The 22,833-nt window shown below is 41.1% G+C and overlaps 1 protein-coding gene across 1 annotated transcript in view; it reads left to right on the plus strand.

Moving 5' to 3' along the window:
* LOC100367201 (programmed cell death protein 5-like) overlaps positions 1 to 22,633 on the plus strand; it is a 30,625-nt gene extending 7,992 nt beyond the window's left edge. Inside the window, exons 4-6 of the mRNA XM_002732589.4 lie at positions 16,492 to 16,583; positions 20,045 to 20,116; positions 20,833 to 22,633. Of these exons, the coding sequence (XP_002732635.1) occupies positions 16,492 to 16,583; positions 20,045 to 20,116; positions 20,833 to 20,880 (212 nt within the window). The 3' untranslated portion in view covers positions 20,881 to 22,633. The remainder of the gene's footprint in view (positions 1 to 16,491; positions 16,584 to 20,044; positions 20,117 to 20,832) is intronic.
* Positions 22,634 to 22,833: the final 200 nt, after the last annotated feature.

The following is a 22,833-nucleotide window of genomic DNA, read 5'->3' on the forward strand; positions in this document are numbered from 1 at the left end:
TTTCCAGCCAGCCAGCCAAGGTTCGTCGCGTGGTACTGGACTCAGGAATTTACCCTTGAGTCTTGGCTGAATGCTGAGTGGGGCGCAGAGACTGTGTTGATGGGCGGACGTTGGTCAGCCGCGGAGGAGGTAACACTTAAGGCCCCCGGGTGGGGTAAATCTTATGCAACAGTTTCCGCTAGACCAAACGCTACCCGGTCTGTGTGGTTTCAGGAACAGACCCCAAAGTGTGGGATGAGACCAAAACGCCCCCGACCGGATCCCAAGGCTCTTTCCCCAGACCTCGGTACCACGAATTTTGGTTTGGCAAGCCAGGTAAAGAGGACGGCCACGTTCCATGAGCGTTCTCGCCAGCTCAATCTGAGACAATCCGTCACGCCCTGAGGGCAGAGTTGCTAGAACACATTATTGTGCGCGCCCAGGACTCGAAGACCTCGGAGGCAGAACGCACTAGCCTCCTAGACCAGGCAACACTTTTACTGGTCGGCCACCGCACATCTACATGCGACATTCCCCAGTGTCACCTGGCTCTGGCTACTGGCTACTACTGTGCAACGAGACATGTGTGTTTTCTGCGGCGAACTGGGTCAGGGGGTACATCCCCACCTCTGTGATGCAGACTGGACATCTTCCACCCTCGTTGATGGGGAGATGGCAAGTGCAGTCTCGGAGCTTCGAAGTGCAGCAAACCAGATGGTTCAGATATAATCTGCTAGCCAGTTGGCCACTGCCAAGGGTAAATGGAGGGTGCCCAAAGCACAGAAAACACAATGCCCTAAGGCGACGTCCGCTAGCCAGATTCAGCCAGGAGGCAAACGCTCATACCCTTCCACGGGAGGAAAAAGTAGCAGCGTGCCCTCAGGGAGGAATGGACTAGGTGGTGGCTCCTCATCCTCCTAGGGCGGTCGTCCTCCCCGGCAGCGGGGAAAGCATGTTTGACGATTACCTCTCCGACCGGGGGGAGGGGGGAACAGGCATGTGTTCACAACTTAGTGACTACCACAGGCCTTGGGGAAACTCACCTCGTGGGAGAAGAGAGCACCCACACCTTGCAACTGCCAAACCCATGGCCACATATCCCTGTCACACACAAATTGTGCCGGTGTAGTCCGGTTTGGAGGCAGCGGGTGACCGATCCCTGGACTTTCCAGGTGGTGACATACGGTTACAGGATACCGCTAAAATCTCCATCTCCCCCGTCAGTGTCTCCCCCCTTGGGGGCACTTCCAAGGGACTCCTGCAAGACTGAAGCAATCAGACAGGAAGTAGACAGTTTGCTAGAAAAGGGGTGACATACACAAAGTAGATCAGCCGGCATTAAGTCCAGGCTTCTACTCCAATGTGTTCGTAGTACCAAATCTACAGGTGGCGGGCGTCCAGTTCTGGACCTAGGCAGACTGAATCAGTATATGCTTCTCAGTTTGTTCCGCATGGAGACGCGATTCATCGTTTTGACTGGCTAGCCTCACTAGACTTAAGCGGGGCCTACCTGCACATACCAATGCACCCGGCGAGTTTCCATCTTCTTTGAGTCACCCAGCTGGGCCAAGTATTCAAATCTCAGGTGCCCCCTTCGGGTTATGCACAGCCCCCTACGTTCTACCAAAATTGATGGAACAGGTGGTGCTACTGCTTCACCAAACGTCGGTACACATCAATCCTTACCTAGATGACTGGTTGTTACATAACTCAAACAAGGGGTTATTAGCCGAGCAAGTAAGGCTATCAAGGATTTACTTCACCAGTTGGGATCTTTAATAAATCAGACAAGTCCCATCCCAACCCAACGCAACAGTTGGTGTTCCTGGGCATGAAGTTTGACACAGAGGTAGGCTTGGTATAGCTATGTCAAGCGTTCTCTCAGTGTCCATTCGAGAACTAATGCGGATCATCGGAAAAATGACCTCGGTTCGCATTACGCAGCTGCCTGGTATAACGCTTGTTACTACAATACCGATCTACTGGAACTAAACAGGCGGGTATTGATCTCCGACCAAGCGAAAGAAGCCCTACCCTGGTGGTCGTCACTGGCCATCTTCGGACAGGGGTCTCCTTGGACCCACTCGCCGCAGCTATGACTCTGGTAACAGATGCCTCCTTCCAAGGTTTGGGAGCGCATCTATTGGACGAACAAGCCCAAGGTATAAGGCCCCCGCATTAGGTTCGGGACTACCATATCAACCGACTCAAACTGAAAGCAGTACACTTAGCACTACCACACTTTCTACTCGTAGTTCGAGACCACAGAGTCCTGCGTCACACAGGCAACACAGCCGTGGTCTCCCTCAACAAGGAGGGGGGTGCGTTCCTCATCGTTGTCAGTCCTAGCAGAGCAAATTCTTCTTTGGTTCCTTGAACACAATGTGGAGCTAACCGCACACCACCTTCCAGGGGTAAGGAACAAGACGCCCTTTAAAGGTGGCTCCGTCTCCAGAACACGGATTGGGTGATACCCCAGTGGGTAGCCTCCAGCCTGTTTTGGCTGTGGGACGATTCAAAGATAGACCGGTTTGCCGAACCCTGGAACACCAAGCTCCCGAAATACGCAATACTTCTGTCGACTGGGCCAGGGTCGCTTTGCTGACCCTGTGGACCCACATAGATGTGTACGCCTTTCCTCCCTTCCTGCTAGTTCACCCGGCACCGGAGAAAACTTCAACAGGTGCACACCTGCATATTGTTATTGATTGCACCCAATTGGCCAACCAAGGCCTAGTTTCCACTTCTGTTGGAAATGCTAGTCAAAACACCAGTAGTGCTCCCTGACTTACAGGACCTGCTGTCCCAACCGGACGGCGCACTACCAACGACCCAGCGGTGTATCACTTACACACATAGAGGCTTTCAGTAGACTCGCACAGATGAAAGGTTCTGGCCAGGGCAAACAGGGATTTTCACCAACGCTGCCTACAATTCTAGGTGGCGAGCATACACTGATTGGTGTAGCGGAAGGGAGATTGATCCATACCATCCCTCTATTGGTCCTCTACTACCTAGTAGACTCCTTCGTCCACCTGTTTGACAAAGTGGGTTTGTCCTACGCACCGATCGTTGGCTACAGGTTGGCCTTGTCCCCCCACCATTGAGAACGCTTTGGGAACAAGACTAGTTGATTGTTTTATTATTATAAGACTATTTACTGCTTTCCATATCAGAAGCCGAGACCCTGTACAAGGGAACCGCCCAACTGGGATTTGTCCATTGTGTTGTCTGCTCTAGGCCCTTTGAGCCTCTCCAATCAGCACCACTCAAATTTTTGACTTGGAAAATAGTCTTCCTACTGGCCTCAGAACTCGGGGCATTGTCCTTCTGACGATGTACAACTGATACAAATAAGATTTTTGGCATTTGTTGCATAACTTTAACTGCAAGGTAATTATTGTTGATGGTTATGGTTGTGTAATTTGAATAATAAAATATCTTTATAATCTTGCACAAACAAGAGTATCAATAGCAGTTAAATGACTATGCAAATTAGTCATGTGTCCCTGAAGTAATTCTTGGTATTTTTATGGCAAAACTTTGCAAACTAGGTTCTTTCTTTGTCCGTGTCCATACAACACAAAATAAAAACAGAAGTTGATATGTTATTTTTTATATATTGAAGAGCAATGAGAATGTTGAAAAAAACCCTGTGATTATGACACTTTCTGGATGCAGAGTCTTGATCAGACTTTTGGTAATGTTAAATATAAAGAGCCGCTTGTCACAATAAATCCACATGCCATATATTGCATTGTTTTTAATTTGAAAATTTGAAGTTTGCCTGTCAGCATTTTTGTCACTTACTCAACTGCAAATCGTATCTATCACATTTACATATGAATAATGTAGAAGGCCGAATTAAGCAATCATTGGACAACATTTTAAATAGATTACTGTCCTTGCTCCTACTAATACAAACATCTTGGATGAAGTGGTCATGACATTTCCTTGTAATTTTTATAGGTCTGAGAACATGTATAATAATAACAGAACATCCAAGCCTCACCCAGTCATTTATGATACAGTGTATCCATGCTGTATTTTCATTTATGATACAGTGTATCCATGCTGTATTTTCATTTATGATACAGTGTATCCATGCTGTATTTTCATTTATGATACAGTGTATCCATGCTGTATTTTCATTTATGATACAGTGTATCCATGCTGTATTTTCATTTATGATACAGTGTATCCATGCTGTATTTTCATTTATGATACAGTGTATCCATGCTGTATTTTCATTTATGATACAGTGTATCCATGCTGTATTTTCATTTATGATGCAGTGTATTCATGCTGTATTTTCATTTATGATGCAGTGTATTCATGCTGTATTTTCATTTATGATGCAGTGTATCCATGCTGTATTTTCATTTATGATGCAGTGTATCCATGCTGTATTTTCATTTATGATGCAGTGTATCCATGCTGTATTTTCATTTATGATACAGTGTATCCATGCTGTATTTTCATTTATGATACAGTGTATTCATGCTGTATTTTCATTTATGATGCAGTGTATTCATGCTGTATTTTCACTTGTGATGCAGTGTATTCATGCTGTATTTTCACTTGTGATGCAGTGTATCCATGCTGTATTTTCATTTATGATGCATTGTATCCATGCTGTATTTTCATTTATGATACAGTGTATCCATGCTGTATTTTCATTTATGATACAGTGTATCCATGCTGTATTTTCATTTATGATGCAGTGTATCCATGCTGTATTTTCATTTATGATACAGTGTATCCATGCTGTATTTTCATTCATGATGCAGTGTATCCATGCTGTATTTTCATTTATGATACAGTGTATCCATGCTGTATTTTCATTTATGATACAGTGTATCCATGCTGTATTTTCATTCATGATGCAGTGTATCCATGCTGTATTTTCATTCATGATACAGTGTATCCATGCTGTATTTTCATTTATGCTACAGTGTATCCATGCTGTATTTTCATTTATGATGCAGTGTATCCATGCTGTATTTTCATTTATGATGCAGTGTATCCATGCTGTATTTTCATTTATGATACATTGTATCCATGCTGTATTTTCATTTATGATACAGTGTATCCATGCTGTATTTTCATTTATGATGCAGTGTATTCATGCTGTATTTTCATTCATGATACAGTGTATCCATGCTGTATTTTCATTTATGATACAGTGTATCCATGCTGTATTTTCATTTATGATGCAGTGTATCCATGCTGTGTTTTCATTTATGATACAGTGTATCCATGCTGTATTTTCATTTATGATACAGTGTATCCATGCTGTATTTTCATTTATGATAGTGTATCCATGCTGTATTTTCATTTATGATACAGTGTATTCATGCTGTATTTTCATTTATGATACAGTGTATCCATGCTGTATTTTCATTTATGATACAGTGTATCCATGCTGTATTTTCATTTATGATAGTGTATCCATGCTGTATTTTCATTTATGATACAGTGTATCCATGCTGTATTTTCATTTATGATACAGTGTATCCATGCTGTATTTTCATTTATGATACAGTGTATCCATGCTGTATTTTCATTTATGATACAGTGTATCCATGCAGTATTTTCATTTATGATAGTGTATCCATGCTGTATTTTCATTTATGATACAGTGTATCCATGCTGTATTTTCATTCATGATACAGTGTATCCATGCTGTATTTTCATTTATGATACAGTGTATCCATGCTGTATTTTCATTTATGATGCAGTGTATCCATGCTGTCTTTTCATTTATGATACAGTGTATCCATGCTGTATTTTCATTTATGATACAGTGTAATTATGCTGTATTTTCATTTATGATACAGTGTATCCATGCTGTATTTTCATTTATGATACAGTGTATCCATGCTGTATTTTCATTTATGATGCAGTGTATCCATGCTGTATTTTCATTTATGATGCAGTGTATCCATGCTGTATTTTCATTTATGATACAGTGTATCATGCTGTATTTTCATTTATGATACAGTGTATCCATGCTGTATTTTCATTTATGATGCAGTGTATTCATGCTGTATTTTCATTTATGATGCAGTGTATTCATGCTGTATTTTCATTCATGATGCAGTGTATTCATGCTGTATTTTCATTTATGATGCAGTGTATCCATGCTGTATTTTCATTTATGATACAGTGTATCCATGCTGTATTTTCATTTATGATGCAGTGTATTCATGCTGTATTTTCATTCATGATACAGTGTATCCATGCTGTATTTTCATTTATGATACAGTGTATCCATGCTGTATTTTCATTTATGATGCAGTGTATCCATGCTGTATTTTCATTTATGATACAGTGTATCCATGCTGTATTTTCATTCATGATGCAGTGTATCCATGCTGTATTTTCATTTATGATACAGTGTATCCATGCTGTATTTTCATTTATGATACAGTGTATCCATGCTGTATTTTCATTCATGATGCAGTGTATCCATGCTGTATTTTCATTCATGATACAGTGTATCCATGCTGTATTTTCATTTATGATACAGTGTATCCATGCTGTATTTTCATTTATGATACAGTGTATCCATGCTGTATTTTCATTTATGATGCAGTGTATCCATGCTGTATTTTCATTTATGATGCAGTGTATCCATGCTGTATTTTCATTTATGATACAGTGTATCCATGCTGTATTTTCATTTATGATACAGTGTATCCATGCTGTATTTTCATTTATGATACAGTGTATCCATGCTGTATTTTCATTTATGATACAGTGTATTCATGTTGTATTTTCGATTATGATACAGTGTATCCATGCTGTATTTTCATTTATGATGCAGTGTATCCATGCTGTATTTTCATTTATGATGCAGTGTATCCATGCTGTATTTTCATTTATGATGCATTGTATCCATGCTGTATTTTCATTTATGATGCATTGTATCCATGCTGTATTTTCATTTATGATACAGTGTATCCATGCTGTATTTTCATTTGTGATGCAGTGTATTCATGCTGTATTTTCACTTGTGATGCAGTGTATCCATGCTGTAATTCACTACGTTCAATTACCCACCATAGACTCTGGTCAGTCAAAATGACTATTTTGAACTGTAGGCATTAATCAGCGATTCTGCCGGTGACGGAGAGATAGAATCCAGGTCAGGGGAAGCCCCATGACCTCAAGATTCTTTTACCCCTTACGTCACGAACCCACGTGACCGAGGCCACATGGCAACGCCATAGGCAGCCGTCCATCACTCTTAATTTCTCTCCGCCTCGAGTGGAGATGAAATCTAGCGAGCTCTGCTGGATCGCCTGCTTTTTTTCCTGTCCGGATTTATAGCTTGGGTTGTTGCCGCTGCTCGGCATCCGACATGGTAGCTGGTAGGATAAGTTTTCCTTGTCTTTTTTTACCCTCGTGTCGTTTTCCCCTTTGTGTGTAGTATTTTTCACAGCAAAGAAATCAAAATCCGGCGCCACTACGTAGTCACATGTTGATTTCATGGCGGCACCTTTTACAACTGTAATTCGTCTCCCTCATGCATGTCGTCTTTTATTTTTAATGTATTTAGCAATATATCGATGTAATGACAGCTCCAAGGCTCGCTGCCTTTTTCTTCCGGTCTCCTCGTCTTTCGAGCCGACCGTACAGTGGTTTATTCAGAATCTACCAGCATAGAACCCGCATCCGAGATGCTTTGTCGTGGCTACGTGTGGGTTCCGGGGTTTTTTTGCGTGAAAGCGTGTTTTTTTTCACTGGAGTTCTGAGGTCTGAGATTTTCTTTCAGAGCCATCAAAATCGCTGACACTGACCGCGTCACAGCAAGGTCGCGCGTCCAGTAAACAAATCGGTTAAATTGAGTTGCGTGTTTTGCATGAGTGGAAAGTCCTCACGCTCGGCTACCGGTACTTCATGTACCGGGACGTCGAGTAAGAGGCCCGACGGCGGAGGTACCGATATTTTCTCGGTCTCCCCCGCTGATCGGAGGGCATCCTCACAGTCTGTTTTTTCAGGCGGTGTTTTTTACCCGATTTTACCGGCTGCAGCGAGGCTGTGCCCCTGGAGGCTTTCCTCCTATGGGGCCCGTTGCGGGTCTCTTCGTGGACCCTTCCTCGCACGGCGCCGAGTTTGCCTCCGAGTTGAGGGCTTTGGTTGAAGGACTGTCGGGGCAATTGCGTCCCTGGCAGGCCGGGTAGATCAGACGCAGTCGGAGCGAGCTGTCTCCACTGTGTCCCCTCGGTGGGCAAGCAGGAAGAGACACGAAAGCATGTTTGCATTCAAACACGTCTCTTCCGGGGAACCCCCGTTCCCAGTCACGGCTCTCCCACTATTTTGGGGGGTGGCCGAGGCTCAGGCTAATTGCACCGGTCCTTCTCTGGATCCGCGGGCACTGAATGCCAACGGGGTGCTGGCAGCCAAGTCTCCGATCTCGGGGCAGGGCTTTCAGGGCAGGGCACGCGTTGACCCCCCCCCCCACTTTCAGCCAGCTAGGGTTCGTCACGCGGTAACGGTACAACGGTAACGAATTTATCCTTGTGTCCGGTCCCTGCTGTGGGTTTGGACTACTTTCTTACCGACCCACGGGCGTCCCCAGAGGGAACCGACCCTGTCATGAGACGCACAGTCGAACACGCTCCCTCTCACATATTTTAAGTTAAAGGAGACGCAGTTCGCTCGCGTTGGATACAGCCGGTACTCCGGGCGGTCCATCAGAGTCTTCCATCTGTATGACTCGGTGAGCCACGCTTTTGGGGTGAGGCGGAGTATCATCGATCCCAGTGATACGATGTATATACCCCCACCCTTGATCCTAAAGTGACCACCTAAGATGGCTTCAACAGGCGTCGGGATCCAAAGCAACCCCGTCGGCACATCTCTCCCCTGTCCGTCTGAGTGCAGAGTGGGGCGCAGAGCACGCAAACGGTGTTGATGGGCGGCGTTGGTCAGCCGCGGAGGATGTAACGCTTAAGGCCCCCGGGTGGGGATAACGTTAGGCAACACTTCCCACTGGACCAAACGCTACCCGGTCGGTGTGTCTCGGGATCAGACCCCATAGCGTGGGATGAGACCAAAACGCCCCCAACCGGATTCCAAGGCTCCTTCCCCAGACCCCGGTACCACGAATTTGGCAAACCGGGCAAAGGGGGATAGCCACGTTCCATGGGTGTCTTTGCCAATTGAGGATGACCCATCTAGCCCTGAGGGCAGAGTTGCTTGAGCGCATTATTATGCGTGCCCAGCACTCTGGTGACCTTGGAGGCAGAACGCACCAGCCTCCTAGACCAGGCGACATTTTTACTGGTGGGCCACCGCACATCTACGTGCGACACCCCCTAGTGTTGCCTGGCTCGCTTGGCCAGGGCCACTACTGTGCTACGAGACGCGGCCTTAGACGCACGTGTTTTCGCCGACAAGCTGAGCTGGGGTACGTTCCCCACCTCAGTGACGCAGACTGGACATCCTCCACCCTCTTTGTTCAGGGAATGGTGGGTCTCGAAGCTTCGGAGTGCAATGAATCAGAGGGTTCAGATCGAATCCGCTAGCCAGTTGGTCCTGCCATGGGCAAGCGGAGGGCACCCCAAGCACAGAAAACAAAACGCCCTAGGGCGTTGTCTGCTAGCCAGAGTCAGCCAGGAGGCAAGCGCTTATACCCTTCCATGGGAGGGAAGGGTAGTGGCGCGCCCCCAGGGAGGTAAGAGCCAGGTGGTGGCTCCTCACCCTCTCTGGGCGGACGTCTACCCGGCAGCATGGGAAGCATGTTTGACGCTCACCTCTGCAACCCGGGGGGACAGGCACGTGTTCGGTGAGTGGCCAGGTCACAACTTAGTGACTACTTCAGGCCTTGGGGAACTCGCCTCATGGGGGAAGGGAGCACCCCCCCTTGCAACTGCCGAACACATGGCCACACATCCCTGTCGTACACAGATTGCGCCGGTGTAGTCCGGTTTGGAGACGGCGGGTGACCAATACCTGAACCTTTCCAGGTGGTGACATCCGTTTACGGCATACCGCTGAAATCTCCATTTCCCCCCGTCAGTGTCTCCCCTGTTGGGCACTGCCAGGGGACTCCCGCAAGGCGGAAGCAATCAGACAGGAAGTAGCAGTTTGCTGGGGAAAGACGCCATACACAGGGTACATCAGCCGGAACTAAGTCCAGGCTTCTACCCAAATGTGTTCGTAGTACCAAATCTACAAGTGGCAGGCGTCCAGTTTTGGACCTAGACAGACTGAATCAGTACGTGCCCCTCGGTTTGAAGGGTCGTTCCCCAGGCCGAACTATGCAGCCGCCCGGTATAACGCTTGTTATAACGTCGAGCTCTCCTATGGGAACTAGATAGGCGGGTTTCGATCTCGGACCAAGTGAAGGAAGCCCTGCCCTGGTGGTCGTCACTGACCAACCTTGGGCAGAGGGACCCCCTTGGACCCGCTCGCTGCAGGTATGACTCTGGTAACAGATGCCTCCCCCAGGGTTGGGGAGCGCATCTATTGGACGAACAAGCCCAAGGATATGGCTCCCGCATAGTTTCGGGACTACCATATCAACCGGCTCGAACTGTGAGCAGTGTACTTAGCACTACCACGCTTTCTACCCGTAGTTCGAGACCACTGAGTCCTGCTCCGCACAGACAACGCAGCGGTGGTCTCCTTCAAGAAGGAGGGGGGACGCATTCCCCATCGTTGTCAGTCCTAGCGGAGCAAAATCCTCTTTTGGTGCCTGGAATACAATGTGGAGATAACCGCACACCACCTTCCAGGGGTGAGGAACAGTCTGGCGACGCCCTTTCAGGGCGACTCCGTCTCCAGAACACGGAGTGGCTGATACCCCAGTGGGTAGCCTCCAGGTTGTTTCGGCTGTGGACGGTCCAAGGTTAGACCGTTTGCCGCACCCCGGAACACCAAGCTCCCGACGTACGTAACACTCCTGCTGACTCCAGGAGCCTGGGCCATGGTCGCTTTGCTACCCCGCGGATCCACTTAGTTGTGTACGCTTTTCCTCCCTTCCCGCTAGTCCACCGGGCACCGGAGAAGACTTCGACAGGTGCACACCTGCATATTATCATTGGTTGCACCCAATTGGCTGAACAGGGCCTAGTTTCCACTTCTGTCGGAAACGATAGTCGAAACACCAGCAGTGCTTCCGGACTTACCGGACATGCCGTCCCAACCAGACGGCGCACTACCACGAGCCCAGCGGGTATCACTTACCCGCATAGAGGCTCTCATTAGACCCGCACATACGAAAGCTTTATCTGAGCGGGCTGCCAAGGTCCTGGCCAGGGCGAACTGGGATTCCACCAATGCAGCCTACATTTCTAGGCTGCGAGCATACACTGGTTAGTGTAGCGGAAGGGAGATTGATCGATACCATCCCTCTATTCGCCAGGTAGCAGGGTCCTTCGTCCACCTGTTTGACGAAGTGGGTTTGTCCTACGCAGCGATCGTTGGCTACAGGTCGGCCTTGTGCCCCACCATTCAAACGTACGGGAACAAGACTAACCGATTGTCCTACTATTAGGAGACTATTTACTGCTTTCCAGACGCTGAGACCCCATGCAAGGGAACTGCCCAACTAAGACTTGTCAGCTGTGTTGTCCGCTCTAAGCAGACCGCCTTTTGAGCCTCTCCAATCAGCACCACTCAATTTTTTGATGTGGAAAATAGTCTTCCTACTGGCCCTCGCCTCAGGTAGGCGCCGGTCAAAGCTAGGTGCGCACTATCCTTTGCGGACGGTTGTGCCGCTTTTATGGGCGATCAAGTTGTACTAAAACACGAATCGGGTTCTCGCCAAGAACCAAATCCCAGGACACGATCCTCAACCGATCGTCATCCCCCGGCTGGCAAATATTGTCAGTCCGGAAGATCAGGAGGAATTGCTTCTCTGCCCGGTCCGAGCGCTGAGTTGCTATGAGAACCATACCAGGTTTTCTAGACGGGGAACCAAACACATGTTTTTGTGTTACGGCCCTGACAAGCAGGATAAGCCGGTTTCCCCGACTTCCATCCCCAGGTGGATTACTGCGACTGTACTGGAGGTCTATAATACACTATCCTCCTCAACACAGACCTTGCAGAGACACCAAGTACAAGAACATGAGGTCCGTGCGATTGCTAACTCACTAGCGCTAGCGTCAGGTGCCCCCTCAAACACATTCTGAGGGCAGGCTTCTGGAGAACGCAGAACGTCTTCATCAACTACTACCTAGGAGACACCCAATCTATTGAGCAGGGTCTCTTCAGGTTAGGCCCCGTCATAGCGGGTCAGGCCTGGTTTGCTGACCCAGCCCGAGCGACTGCAGGGGCCTCTGCGCATAGGCGATAAGTCAGTCTCTGCATTTTTGTGGGCAGATTGTCTGTTCCACTAGCACTTCCTGGAAGCTCCCAGGTCTCGCTTCTGTCGACCTACGCCCTCATGCGAACTGTTTCGGTCCTACTTCAAGCTTATCACCCCCGAGTTCGGCTTGGGTCTAGCTTTCTCGGGCACACCGAACCCTGTCACCACAGCAGCATTGGCTTCTTGCTTCTGGGACAGCACAGGCAAGGTAAGACACCACCCTTCTTGGGTCTTAACTTAGGTTTTGGGGTTTGTTTTTCATCCCGGACTGGGGGAAAGTCTTTCATCATTCTCCTTTTTTTTCTGTTTGCTCGGAAAAACCCGCCACCTATCGGTGTCTGACTCTGCCTACAGTTCAAAATAGTCATTTTGACTGACCGGAGTCTATGGTGGGTAATTGAACGTACTGAATTTAGGCGAGGGTTCTTCGAACCCGCCTATTCACATAGTTCATACCCACCATAGACTCCGGGTCCCCCCCAACCTCCCCACTCTTTCCGTCGCGTTGGTCTAAGTCCTCGAGGCGGAGAGAAAGGAACCAGAGTGATGGACGGCTGCCTATGGCGTTGCCATGTGGCCTCGGTCACGTGGGTTCGTGACGTAAGGGGTAAAAAAATCTTGAGGTCATGGGGCTTCCCCTGACCTGGATTCTATCTCTCCGTCACCGGCAGAATCGCTGATTAATGTCTACAGTTCAAAATAGTCATTTTGACTGACCGGAGTCTATGGTGGGTATGAACTATGTGAATAGGCGGGTTCGAAGAACCCTCGCCTAATTTTCATTTATGATGCATTGTATCCATGCTGTATTTTCATTTATGATACAGTGTATCCATGCTGTATTTTCATTTATGATACAGTGTATCCATGCTGTATTTTCATTTGTGATGCAGTGTATTCATGCTGTATTTTCATTTATGATGCAGTGTATTCATGCTGTATTTTCATTTATGATACAGTGTATCCATGCTGTATTTTCATTTATGATGCAGTGTATCCATGCTGTATTTTTATTTATGATGCAGTGTATCCATGCTGTATTTTCATTTATGATACAGTGTATCCATGCTGTATTTTCATTTATGATACAGTGTATCCATGCTGTATTTTCATTTATGATGCAGTGTATCCATGCTGTATTTTCATTTATGATGCAGTGTATCCATGCTGTATTTTCATTTATGATGCAGTGTATCCATGCTGTATTTTCATTTATGATACAGTGTATCCATGCTGTATTTTCATTTATGATGCAGTGTATTCATGCTGTATTTTCATTCATGATACAGTGTATCCATGCTGTATTTTCATTTATGATAGTGTATCCATGCTGTATTTTCATTCATGATACAGTGTATCCATGCTGTGTTTTCATTTATGATGCAGTGTATTCATGCTGTATTTTCATTTATGATGCAGTGTATTCATGCTGTATTTTCATTTATGATACAGTGTATCCATGCTGTATTTTCATTTATGATACAGTGTATCCATGCTGTATTTTCATTTATGATACAGTGTATCCATGCTGTATTTTCATTTATGATACAGTGTATCCATGCTGTATTTTCATTTATGATGCAGTGTATCCATGCTGTATTTTCATTGATGATACAGTGTATTCATGCTGTATTTTCATTTATGATACAGTGTATTCATGCTGTATTTTCATTCATGATACAGTGTATCCATGCTGTATTTTCAATTATGATGCAGTGTATTCATGCTGTATTTTCATTCATGATACAGTGTATCCATGCTGTATTTTCATTTATGATACAGTGTATCCATGCTGTATTTTCATTCATGATACAGTGTATCCATGCTGTGTTTTCATTTATGATGCAGTGTATTCATGCTGTATTTTCATTTATGATGCAGTGTATTCATGTTGTATTTTCATTTATGATACAGTGTATCCATGCTGTATTTTCATTTATGATACAGTGTATCCATGCTGTATTTTCATTTATGATGCAGTGTATCCATGCTCTATTTTCATTCATGATACAGTGTATCCATGCTGTATTTTCATTTATGATGCAGTGTATTCATGTTGTATTTTCATTTATGATACAGTGTATTCATGCTGTATTTTCATTCATGATACAGTGTATCCATGCTGTATTTTCATTTATGATACAGTGTATCCATGCTGTATTTTCATTTATGATGTAGTGTATCCATGCTGTGTTTTCATTTATGATACAGTGTATCCATGCTGTATTTTCATTTATGATACAGTGTATCCATGCTGTATTTTCATTTATGATACAGTGTATCCATGCTGTATTTTCATTTATGATGCAGTGTATCCATGCTGTATTTTCATTTATGGTGCAGTGTATCCATGCTGTATTTTCATTTATGATACAGTGTATCCATGCTGTATTTTCATTTATGATACAGTGTATCCATGCTGTATTTTCATTTATGATGCAGTGTATTCATGCTGTATTTTCATTCATGATGCAGTGTATTCATGCTGTATTTTCATTCATGATACAGTGTATCCATGCTGTATTTTCATTTATGATACAGTGTATCCATGCTGTATTTTCATTCATGATACAGTGTATCCATGCTGTGTTTTCATTTATGATGCAGTGTATTCATGCTGTATTTTCATTTATGATGCAGTGTATTCATGTTGTATTTTCATTTATGATACAGTGTATCCATGCTGTATTTTCATTTATGATACAGTGTATCCATGCTGTATTTTCATTTATGATGCAGTGTATCCATGCTCTATTTTCATTCATGATGCAGTGTATCCATGCTGTATTTTCATTTATGATACAGTGTATCCATGCTGTATTTTCATTTATGATGCAGTGTATTCATGCTGTATTTTCATTTATGATGCAGTGTATTCATGCTGTATTTTCATTTATGATACAGTGTATCCATGCTGTATTTTCATTTATGATGCAGTGTATCCATGCTGTGTTTTCATTTATGATACAGTGTATCCATGCTGTATTTTCATTTATGATACAGTGTATCCATGCTGTATTTTCATTTATGATACAGTGTATCCATGCTGTATTTTCATTTATGATGCAGTGTATCCATGCTGTATTTTCATTTATGGTGCAGTGTATCCATGCTGTATTTTCATTTATGATACAGTGTATCCATGCTGTATTTTCATTTATGATACAGTGTATCCATGCTGTATTTTCATTTATGATGCAGTGTATTCATGCTGTATTTTCATTCATGATACAGTGTATCCATGCTGTATTTTCATTTATGATAGTGTATCCATGCTGTATTTTCATTCATGATACAGTGTATCCATGCTGTGTTTTCATTTATGATGCAGTGTATTCATGCTGTATTTTCATTTATGATGCAGTGTATTCATGTTGTATTTTCATTTATGATACAGTGTATCCATGCTGTATTTTCATTTATGATGCAGTGTATCCATGCTCTATTTTCATTCATGATACAGTGTATCCATGCTGTATTTTCATTTATGATACAGTGTATCCATGCTGTATTTTCATTTATGATGCAGTGTATTCATGCTGTATTTTCATTTATGATGCAGTGTATTCATGCTGTATTTTCATTTATGATACAGTGTATCCATGCTGTATTTTCATTTATGATGCAGTGTATCCATGCTGTATTTTCATTTATGGTGCAGTGTATCCATGCTGTATTTTCATTTATGATGCAATGTATTCATGTTGTATTTTCATTTATGATACACTGTATCCATGCTGTATTTTCATTTATGATACAGTGTATCCATGCTGTATTTTCATTTATGATACAGTGTATCCATGCTGTATTTTCATTTATGATACAGTGTATCCATGCTGTATTTTCATTTATGATGCAGTGTATTCATGTTGTATTTTCATTTATGATACACTGTATCCATGCTGTATTTTCATTTATGATACAGTGTATCTATGCTGTATTTTCATTTATGATGCAGTGTATCCATGCTGTATTTTCATTTATGATACAGTGTATCTATGCTGTATTTTCATTTATGATACAGTGTATCTATGCTGTATTTTCATTTATGATACAGTGTATCCATGCTGTATTTTCATTTATGATGCATTGTATCCATGCTGTATTTTCATTGGCAAAAATACTTCCATACTTCACAAACTTGAGGGTGATGCCATGTCATTGTGTCATATTTTCATTTCTTTTAGTAAGCAGTATAGCAATGGTAAAACCTGAGAAGGCATCTATGGTAGAAAATATGTTAATAAGTATGGCACAGAGAGGACAGATACAATCAAAGGTGAGTTGATAATACAATAAAAGACGCTTTTATTTGCTTCCAGTCTCCATTATTGTGTTCATGTTTCGGAGTTGGGTGATTATTATTACAGTAAAGGAACAGAACATTTCTTGTTCAGTTAAATAGTGCAATAAAAATATTATTTCAAAATGTTTGTCAATCTGAATTGTTTTTTGATTGTTGTTTCTGTTTTTATATCGTCAGTTAGTTTTGTAGCCTGACAAGTTGGCATAGGTGGCGTCCTGGACTGCTGCAAACCCCAGCAGATCGCAGCAAACCCCAGCAAACCCCAGCAGATCGCAGCAAACCCCAGCAAACCCCAGCAGATCGCAGCAAACCCCAGCAAACCCCAGCAGATCGCAGTAAACCCCAGCAAACCCCAGCAGATCGCAGCAAACCCCAGCAGATCGCAGCAAACCCCAGCAAACCCCAGCAGATCGCAGTAAACCCCAGCAAACCCCACCAGATCGCTGCAAACCCCAGCAAACCCCAGCAGATCGCAGCAAACCCCAGCAGATCGCTGCAAACCCCAGCAGTCCAGGGCGCCATCTACATATACGCCAACTTGTCAGGCTAGTAGTTTTGTTGAAGTGTTTGAATTGATTTTAATTTCAAGAAATATGGTTCAGTACTGTTATATAATAATAATAATAATAATAAATTCATTGCATCCTTAGAAATAGTTTCCATTGGTTGATAGCAATAAAATGTTAGTAATAAAGTACAATACATATAAAACTAAAGTAAAATGTCAGTTATATAGTTTGCTTGATGTGATAAATTTAATATTATGTTCAATTGTATTACAATCTATTCATGTTCTCTTTTGGCCTCTGATGTCATTTGTATTACAATCTATTCATGTTCTCTTTTGGCCTCTGATGTCATTTGTATTACAATCTATTCATGTTCTCTTTTGGCCTCTGATGTCATTTGTATTACAATCTATTCATGTTCTCTTTTGGCCTCTGATGTCATTTGTATTACAATCTATTCATGTTCTCTTTTGGCCTCTGATGTCATTTGTATTACAATCTATTCATGTTCTCTTTTGGCCTCTGATGTCATTTGTATTACAATCTATTCATGTTCTCTTTTGGCCTCTGATGTCATTTGTATTACAATCTATTCATGTTCTCTTTTGGCCTCTGATGTCATTTGTATTACAATCTATTCATGTTCTCTTTTGGCCTCTGATGTCATTTATATTACAATCTATTCATGTTCCCTTTTGGCCTCTGATGTCATTTGTATTACAATCTATTCATGTTCTCTTTTGGCCTCTGATGTCATTTGTATTACAATCTATTCATGTTCTCTTTTGGCCTCTGATGTCATTTGTATTACAATCTATTCATGTTCTCTTTTGGCCTCTGATGTCATTTGTATTACAATCTATTCATGTTCTCTTTTGGCCTCTGATGTCATTTGTATTACAATCTATTCATGTTCTCTTTTGGCCTCTGATGTCATTTGTATTACAATCTATTCATGTTCTCTTTTGGCCTCTGATGTCATTTGTATTACAATCTATTCATGTTCTCTTTTGGCCTCTGATGTCATTTGTATTACAATCTATTCATGTTCTCTTTTGGCCTCTGATGTCATTTGTATTACAATCTATTCATGTTCTCTTTTGGCCTCTGATGTCATTTGTATTACAATCTATTCATGTTCTCTTTTGGCCTCTGATGTCATTTGTATTACAATCTATTCATGTTCTCTTTTGGCCTCTGATGTCATTTGTATTACAATCTATTCATGTTCTCTTTTGGCCTCTGATGTCATTTGTATTACAATCTATTCATGTTCTCTTTTGGCCTCTGATGTCATTTGTATTACAATCTATTCATGTTCTCTTTTGGCCTCTGATGTCATTTGTATTACAATCTATTCATGTTCTCTTTTGGCCTCTGATGTCATTTGTATTACAATCTATTCATGTTCTCTTTTGGCCTCTGATGTCATTTGTATTACAATCTATTCATGTTCTCTTTTGGCCTCTGATGTCATTTGTATTACAATCTATTCATGTTCTCTTTTGGCCTCTGATGTCATTTGTATTACAATCTATTCATGTTCTCTTTTGGCCTCTGATGTCATTTGTATTACAATCTATTCATGTTCTCTTTTGGCCTCTGATGTCATTTGTATTACAATCTATTCATGTTCTCTTTTGGCCTCTGATGTCATTTGTATTACAATCTATTCATGTTCTCTTTTGGCCTCTGATGTCATTTGTATTACAATCTATTCATGTTCTCTTTTGGCCTCTGATGTCATTTGTATTACAATCTATTCATGTTCTCTTTTGGCCTCTGATGTCATTTGTATTACAATCTATTCATGTTCTCTTTTGGCCTCTGATGTCATTTGTATTACAATCTATTCATGTTCTCTTTTGGCCTCTGATGTCATTTGTATTACAATCTATTCATGTTCTCTTTTGGCCTCTGATGTCATTTGTATTACAATCTATTCATGTTCTCTTTTGGCCTCTGATGTCATTTGTATTACAATCTATTCATGTTCTCTTTTGGCCTCTGATGTCATTTGTATTACAATCTATTCATGTTCTCTTTTGGCCTCTGATGTCATTTGTATTACAATCTATTCATGTTCTCTTTTGGCCTCTGATGTCATTTGTATTACAATCTATTCATGTTCTCTTTTGGCCTCTGATGTCATTTGTATTACAATCTATTCATGTTCTCTTTTGGCCTCTGATGTCATTTGTTAATTCAATGATCTATAAAACTTGCGTTCATTCCATTATGTCCATGCTACTTTTTACAAAAGAAAACTTTCTTAAAAAGGTTTGAATCAAGGTACAGATTATACTTTATGTTCAACATAATTTCATTATTATGGGTCCATGCCATCAGGATAGCAATAATGAAAAAACATAGGGTCAATATACAATTTTTTGAGATACATGAATCTAAAATGCAATAGGTTTCTATGGCGAAGTTCTTTCTTCAAAATTTTGCTCTGTGACATGAAATGAAAAAGGCATATATCATTATTAACATGAATCCTAATATTGTGAAAACATTTCAAAAAATTGGCATGAACCTGAAAATTGTAAAAACATTTCAAAAAATTGGCATGAACCTGAAAATTGTAAAAACATTTCAAAAAATTTACATGAACCCTAATATTGTAAAAACATTTCAAAAAATGTACATGAAATCTAATATTGTGAAAACATTTCAAAAAATGTACATGAACCCTAATATTGTGAAAACATTTCAAAAAATTTAGTGTGTTTCAATATACCACAAATTTAAATGTAATGGAATCTCCCATAATGCATTGCATATATGTGCAGTAACATGCTCTGTGGTTCAAAATTAAAATTTTCGCCTAACTATCCTAATTATGATTTTTTTAAAGGTGAGTAAAACAGTTAAAAGTAATTCACTGAATATTCTATATTTGTTCTGGCACTTTTTTCACAGCTTAGTGAGCAAGAATTAAAAGGACTCCTGGAAAGTGTGAGTCAACAAACACAAAAGAAAACCACCGTTAAGGTAAGCAGTATTTTCCACCACTCAGTGATTTACAGACAGTGTTTATCTGTCCATTACTAGTCCTACCTTTCTGTTTACTTCAGACAAGTATAAAAATATTCCAGAAGTGATTATTTGCTCAATATATTATGACATTCATTACATTTTCACCATCTGTTTTGTATTATATAAACTATTCATGTTGCATACTTAATTGTTATCACTGTTTGCGACTCCTCCAGGTGGACAATGTTGTTGCACTCCACATATTGTATGTACACTGTACTTTCTACAACAGCAGTTAATTGTCATCGTTGCTGTTTAGCTCGATACTCATTTAATGTGTTTCAGTTTTAACACAACCACCACCAGTAATCTGAGATTTCACATCCATATTGAATAAATAATCAGACAACACTCTGTGTCAAATGTTTCAATTCAAAGGCTTTATCAAAGTCACTTGCTTGCATGATCAGTTCAAATTCAAAGCATGTTCTTGCATGGGATTATGTAATCCATTCCCTTTCATGCATGCATTTTGATTGGCACTAAACTCAAATAATTCAACCAATCAAATAGTTATGTTCATTTTCTGAACACGGGTAAAATAAATAGCAGTAAAATTAGAGTTACTAACAACAGTAATTCATACCTGAAATTTTAGGGAAGCACCCAAAATTTGCTTGACAGAAATGTAAACTATTGTTGTATTGAAGTTCATTTGTTCTTTGTTTCAGTTTGATAGAAGGAGAGTGATGGATTCAGATGACGAAGATGACTATTAATTCTGCAATCCAAGATAGTTATGGTTATTGCTAGTTAGTTTACAATGTAGCATTTTCAAAAGAACAATTTTTATTTAGCTCCTATTTTCTGTGTCAAAACAGTTATCTCAAGAACCACTAAGGATGAGACCTAGACACCCTGCGACTTCTTTTTCAAACCTCTATGAACATAACGTTTTACCCCTACAGGTTTTATGTATATTTGGTGGGTCTGTATTTGAATTTTCCAAAAAATATGGTGTTCACTAAATTTGGAATTATTTGTGTATCTCAAAAATATGCATTTCTAAGTTTTTATAAAAATTTGTGTTGAAGCAAAGACACTCGAGAATACAAGGACACGCAATTGCAGTAAAAATCAAAAGAAATAAAATGATGTTCCATGTGATGTGTCTTGGTGCAGGACATTTTATTATAGCCGTGTGCATACAACAAATCTGCAACTGCCATATCACACTTTTTTTACTCCTGTGTGCGAATCACACAATAGGAGTCTTTGTTACCCTGTCTGTATGTGTGTGTGTCTGTCTGTCTGTCTGTCTGTTCCATGGATGTCTCAAGAACCGTATGTTGGCTTTTAATGAAACTTGATGAGTAGATGCTCTGGGCTAATGCGCAGATTTGATTAGGTTTTGGTTCAAATCTATGCATATTAATTACCTTATTTGCATGATAATTAGCTAATTTTTAACAGTTTCTTGACTGTTCCACTGATATCTAAAGAGCCATTCATTAGATTTTGATGAAACTTGGTACATATATGCTCTGGACTAATGCACAGATGTGATTAGTTTTGGGTAAAAATTCATGCATTTAATTAACCTAATTTGCATAATGATTAGTCAATTTTCAGTTTTTCCACTGATATCTCAGGTACTAATCACCATTTTTCAATGAAACTTACATAGATACATAGAACGATGAACAGACAGATATGTGAAATTTTAATTACCTAATTTGCATAATTAATCAATTTTCAGCTTTTGATTCTAATAGTTAGGTAAATCTTTTTGAAAAAATATGCTGTATCAAATTATGTTTACAACAGAATAGTTTAGATACCACAGTTCATTTTCTGTGATGAGACTTTTTTTATTTGATAATCAACAAATAAAGATGTTACTGCAAAGAAACTGTCCTGTCAACTGTTAGCTCCAAGACATTTTTCAAAAACACAATATGTCTAAGTTGTTTAAATCCTACTTGTAATCCTGCTAGTAATAATGTGTATTTGTTTTGAAGTTCGTTCATTGGAAAACATACTTACCCAGGTAGCATTTTCTTAGATTTTGTTTGTGTGTGATGCAGTTTGTCTTGGAATATTCACATCTTGCATGTCAAATGTTAAAAATTGCATTCAAATAGCAAAAGATTTAACATAAATGAAAATACTTAATTAGTTCCCTGTACCTGTATTCCGTATGTCCTAGGCCAAACAAAAATTTACTTATCTTCAAACTTTTACTGACTTTTATAATTAACCAATAATTATAATTTTTAAGCGAGATTTATCAGTAATATAAAAAATGTTTGTTCCTATGGTGGTTGAGAATTAATTTGCCTAAATTAGCATTTTTGTATTTTAATATTACACTACAAACTAATAGAATCAATCATTGTAATGTCAAAACATACAACTCAATTTTGAAACTTGCATGCATGTACCCCTAATTAATTATGCAAATTTTTGTTATTGAATAAAAACGACCAAATATGAGAAATTATTGCTTATAAATAAACAGAAACCACAATATTATTTAGTCCAGTGTATCACTACCATTTTTTAATTTTTTGAAAATGTGATTCTATATTTTTGTGAAGATGAAGGCGCCATGTTGGACATGCGAGCTATCTCAGTACATCTATGATTGGCTTGTGATGGTGCTGTTTCAGCTCACATACTCAGTACATCTATGATTGGCTTGTGATGGTGCTGTTTCAGCTCACATACTC

Source organism: Saccoglossus kowalevskii, chromosome 6, assembly GCF_978046115.1.
Source record: "Saccoglossus kowalevskii chromosome 6, keSacKowa6.1, whole genome shotgun sequence".
Classification (NCBI taxonomy): Eukaryota; Metazoa; Hemichordata; class Enteropneusta; family Harrimaniidae; genus Saccoglossus; species Saccoglossus kowalevskii.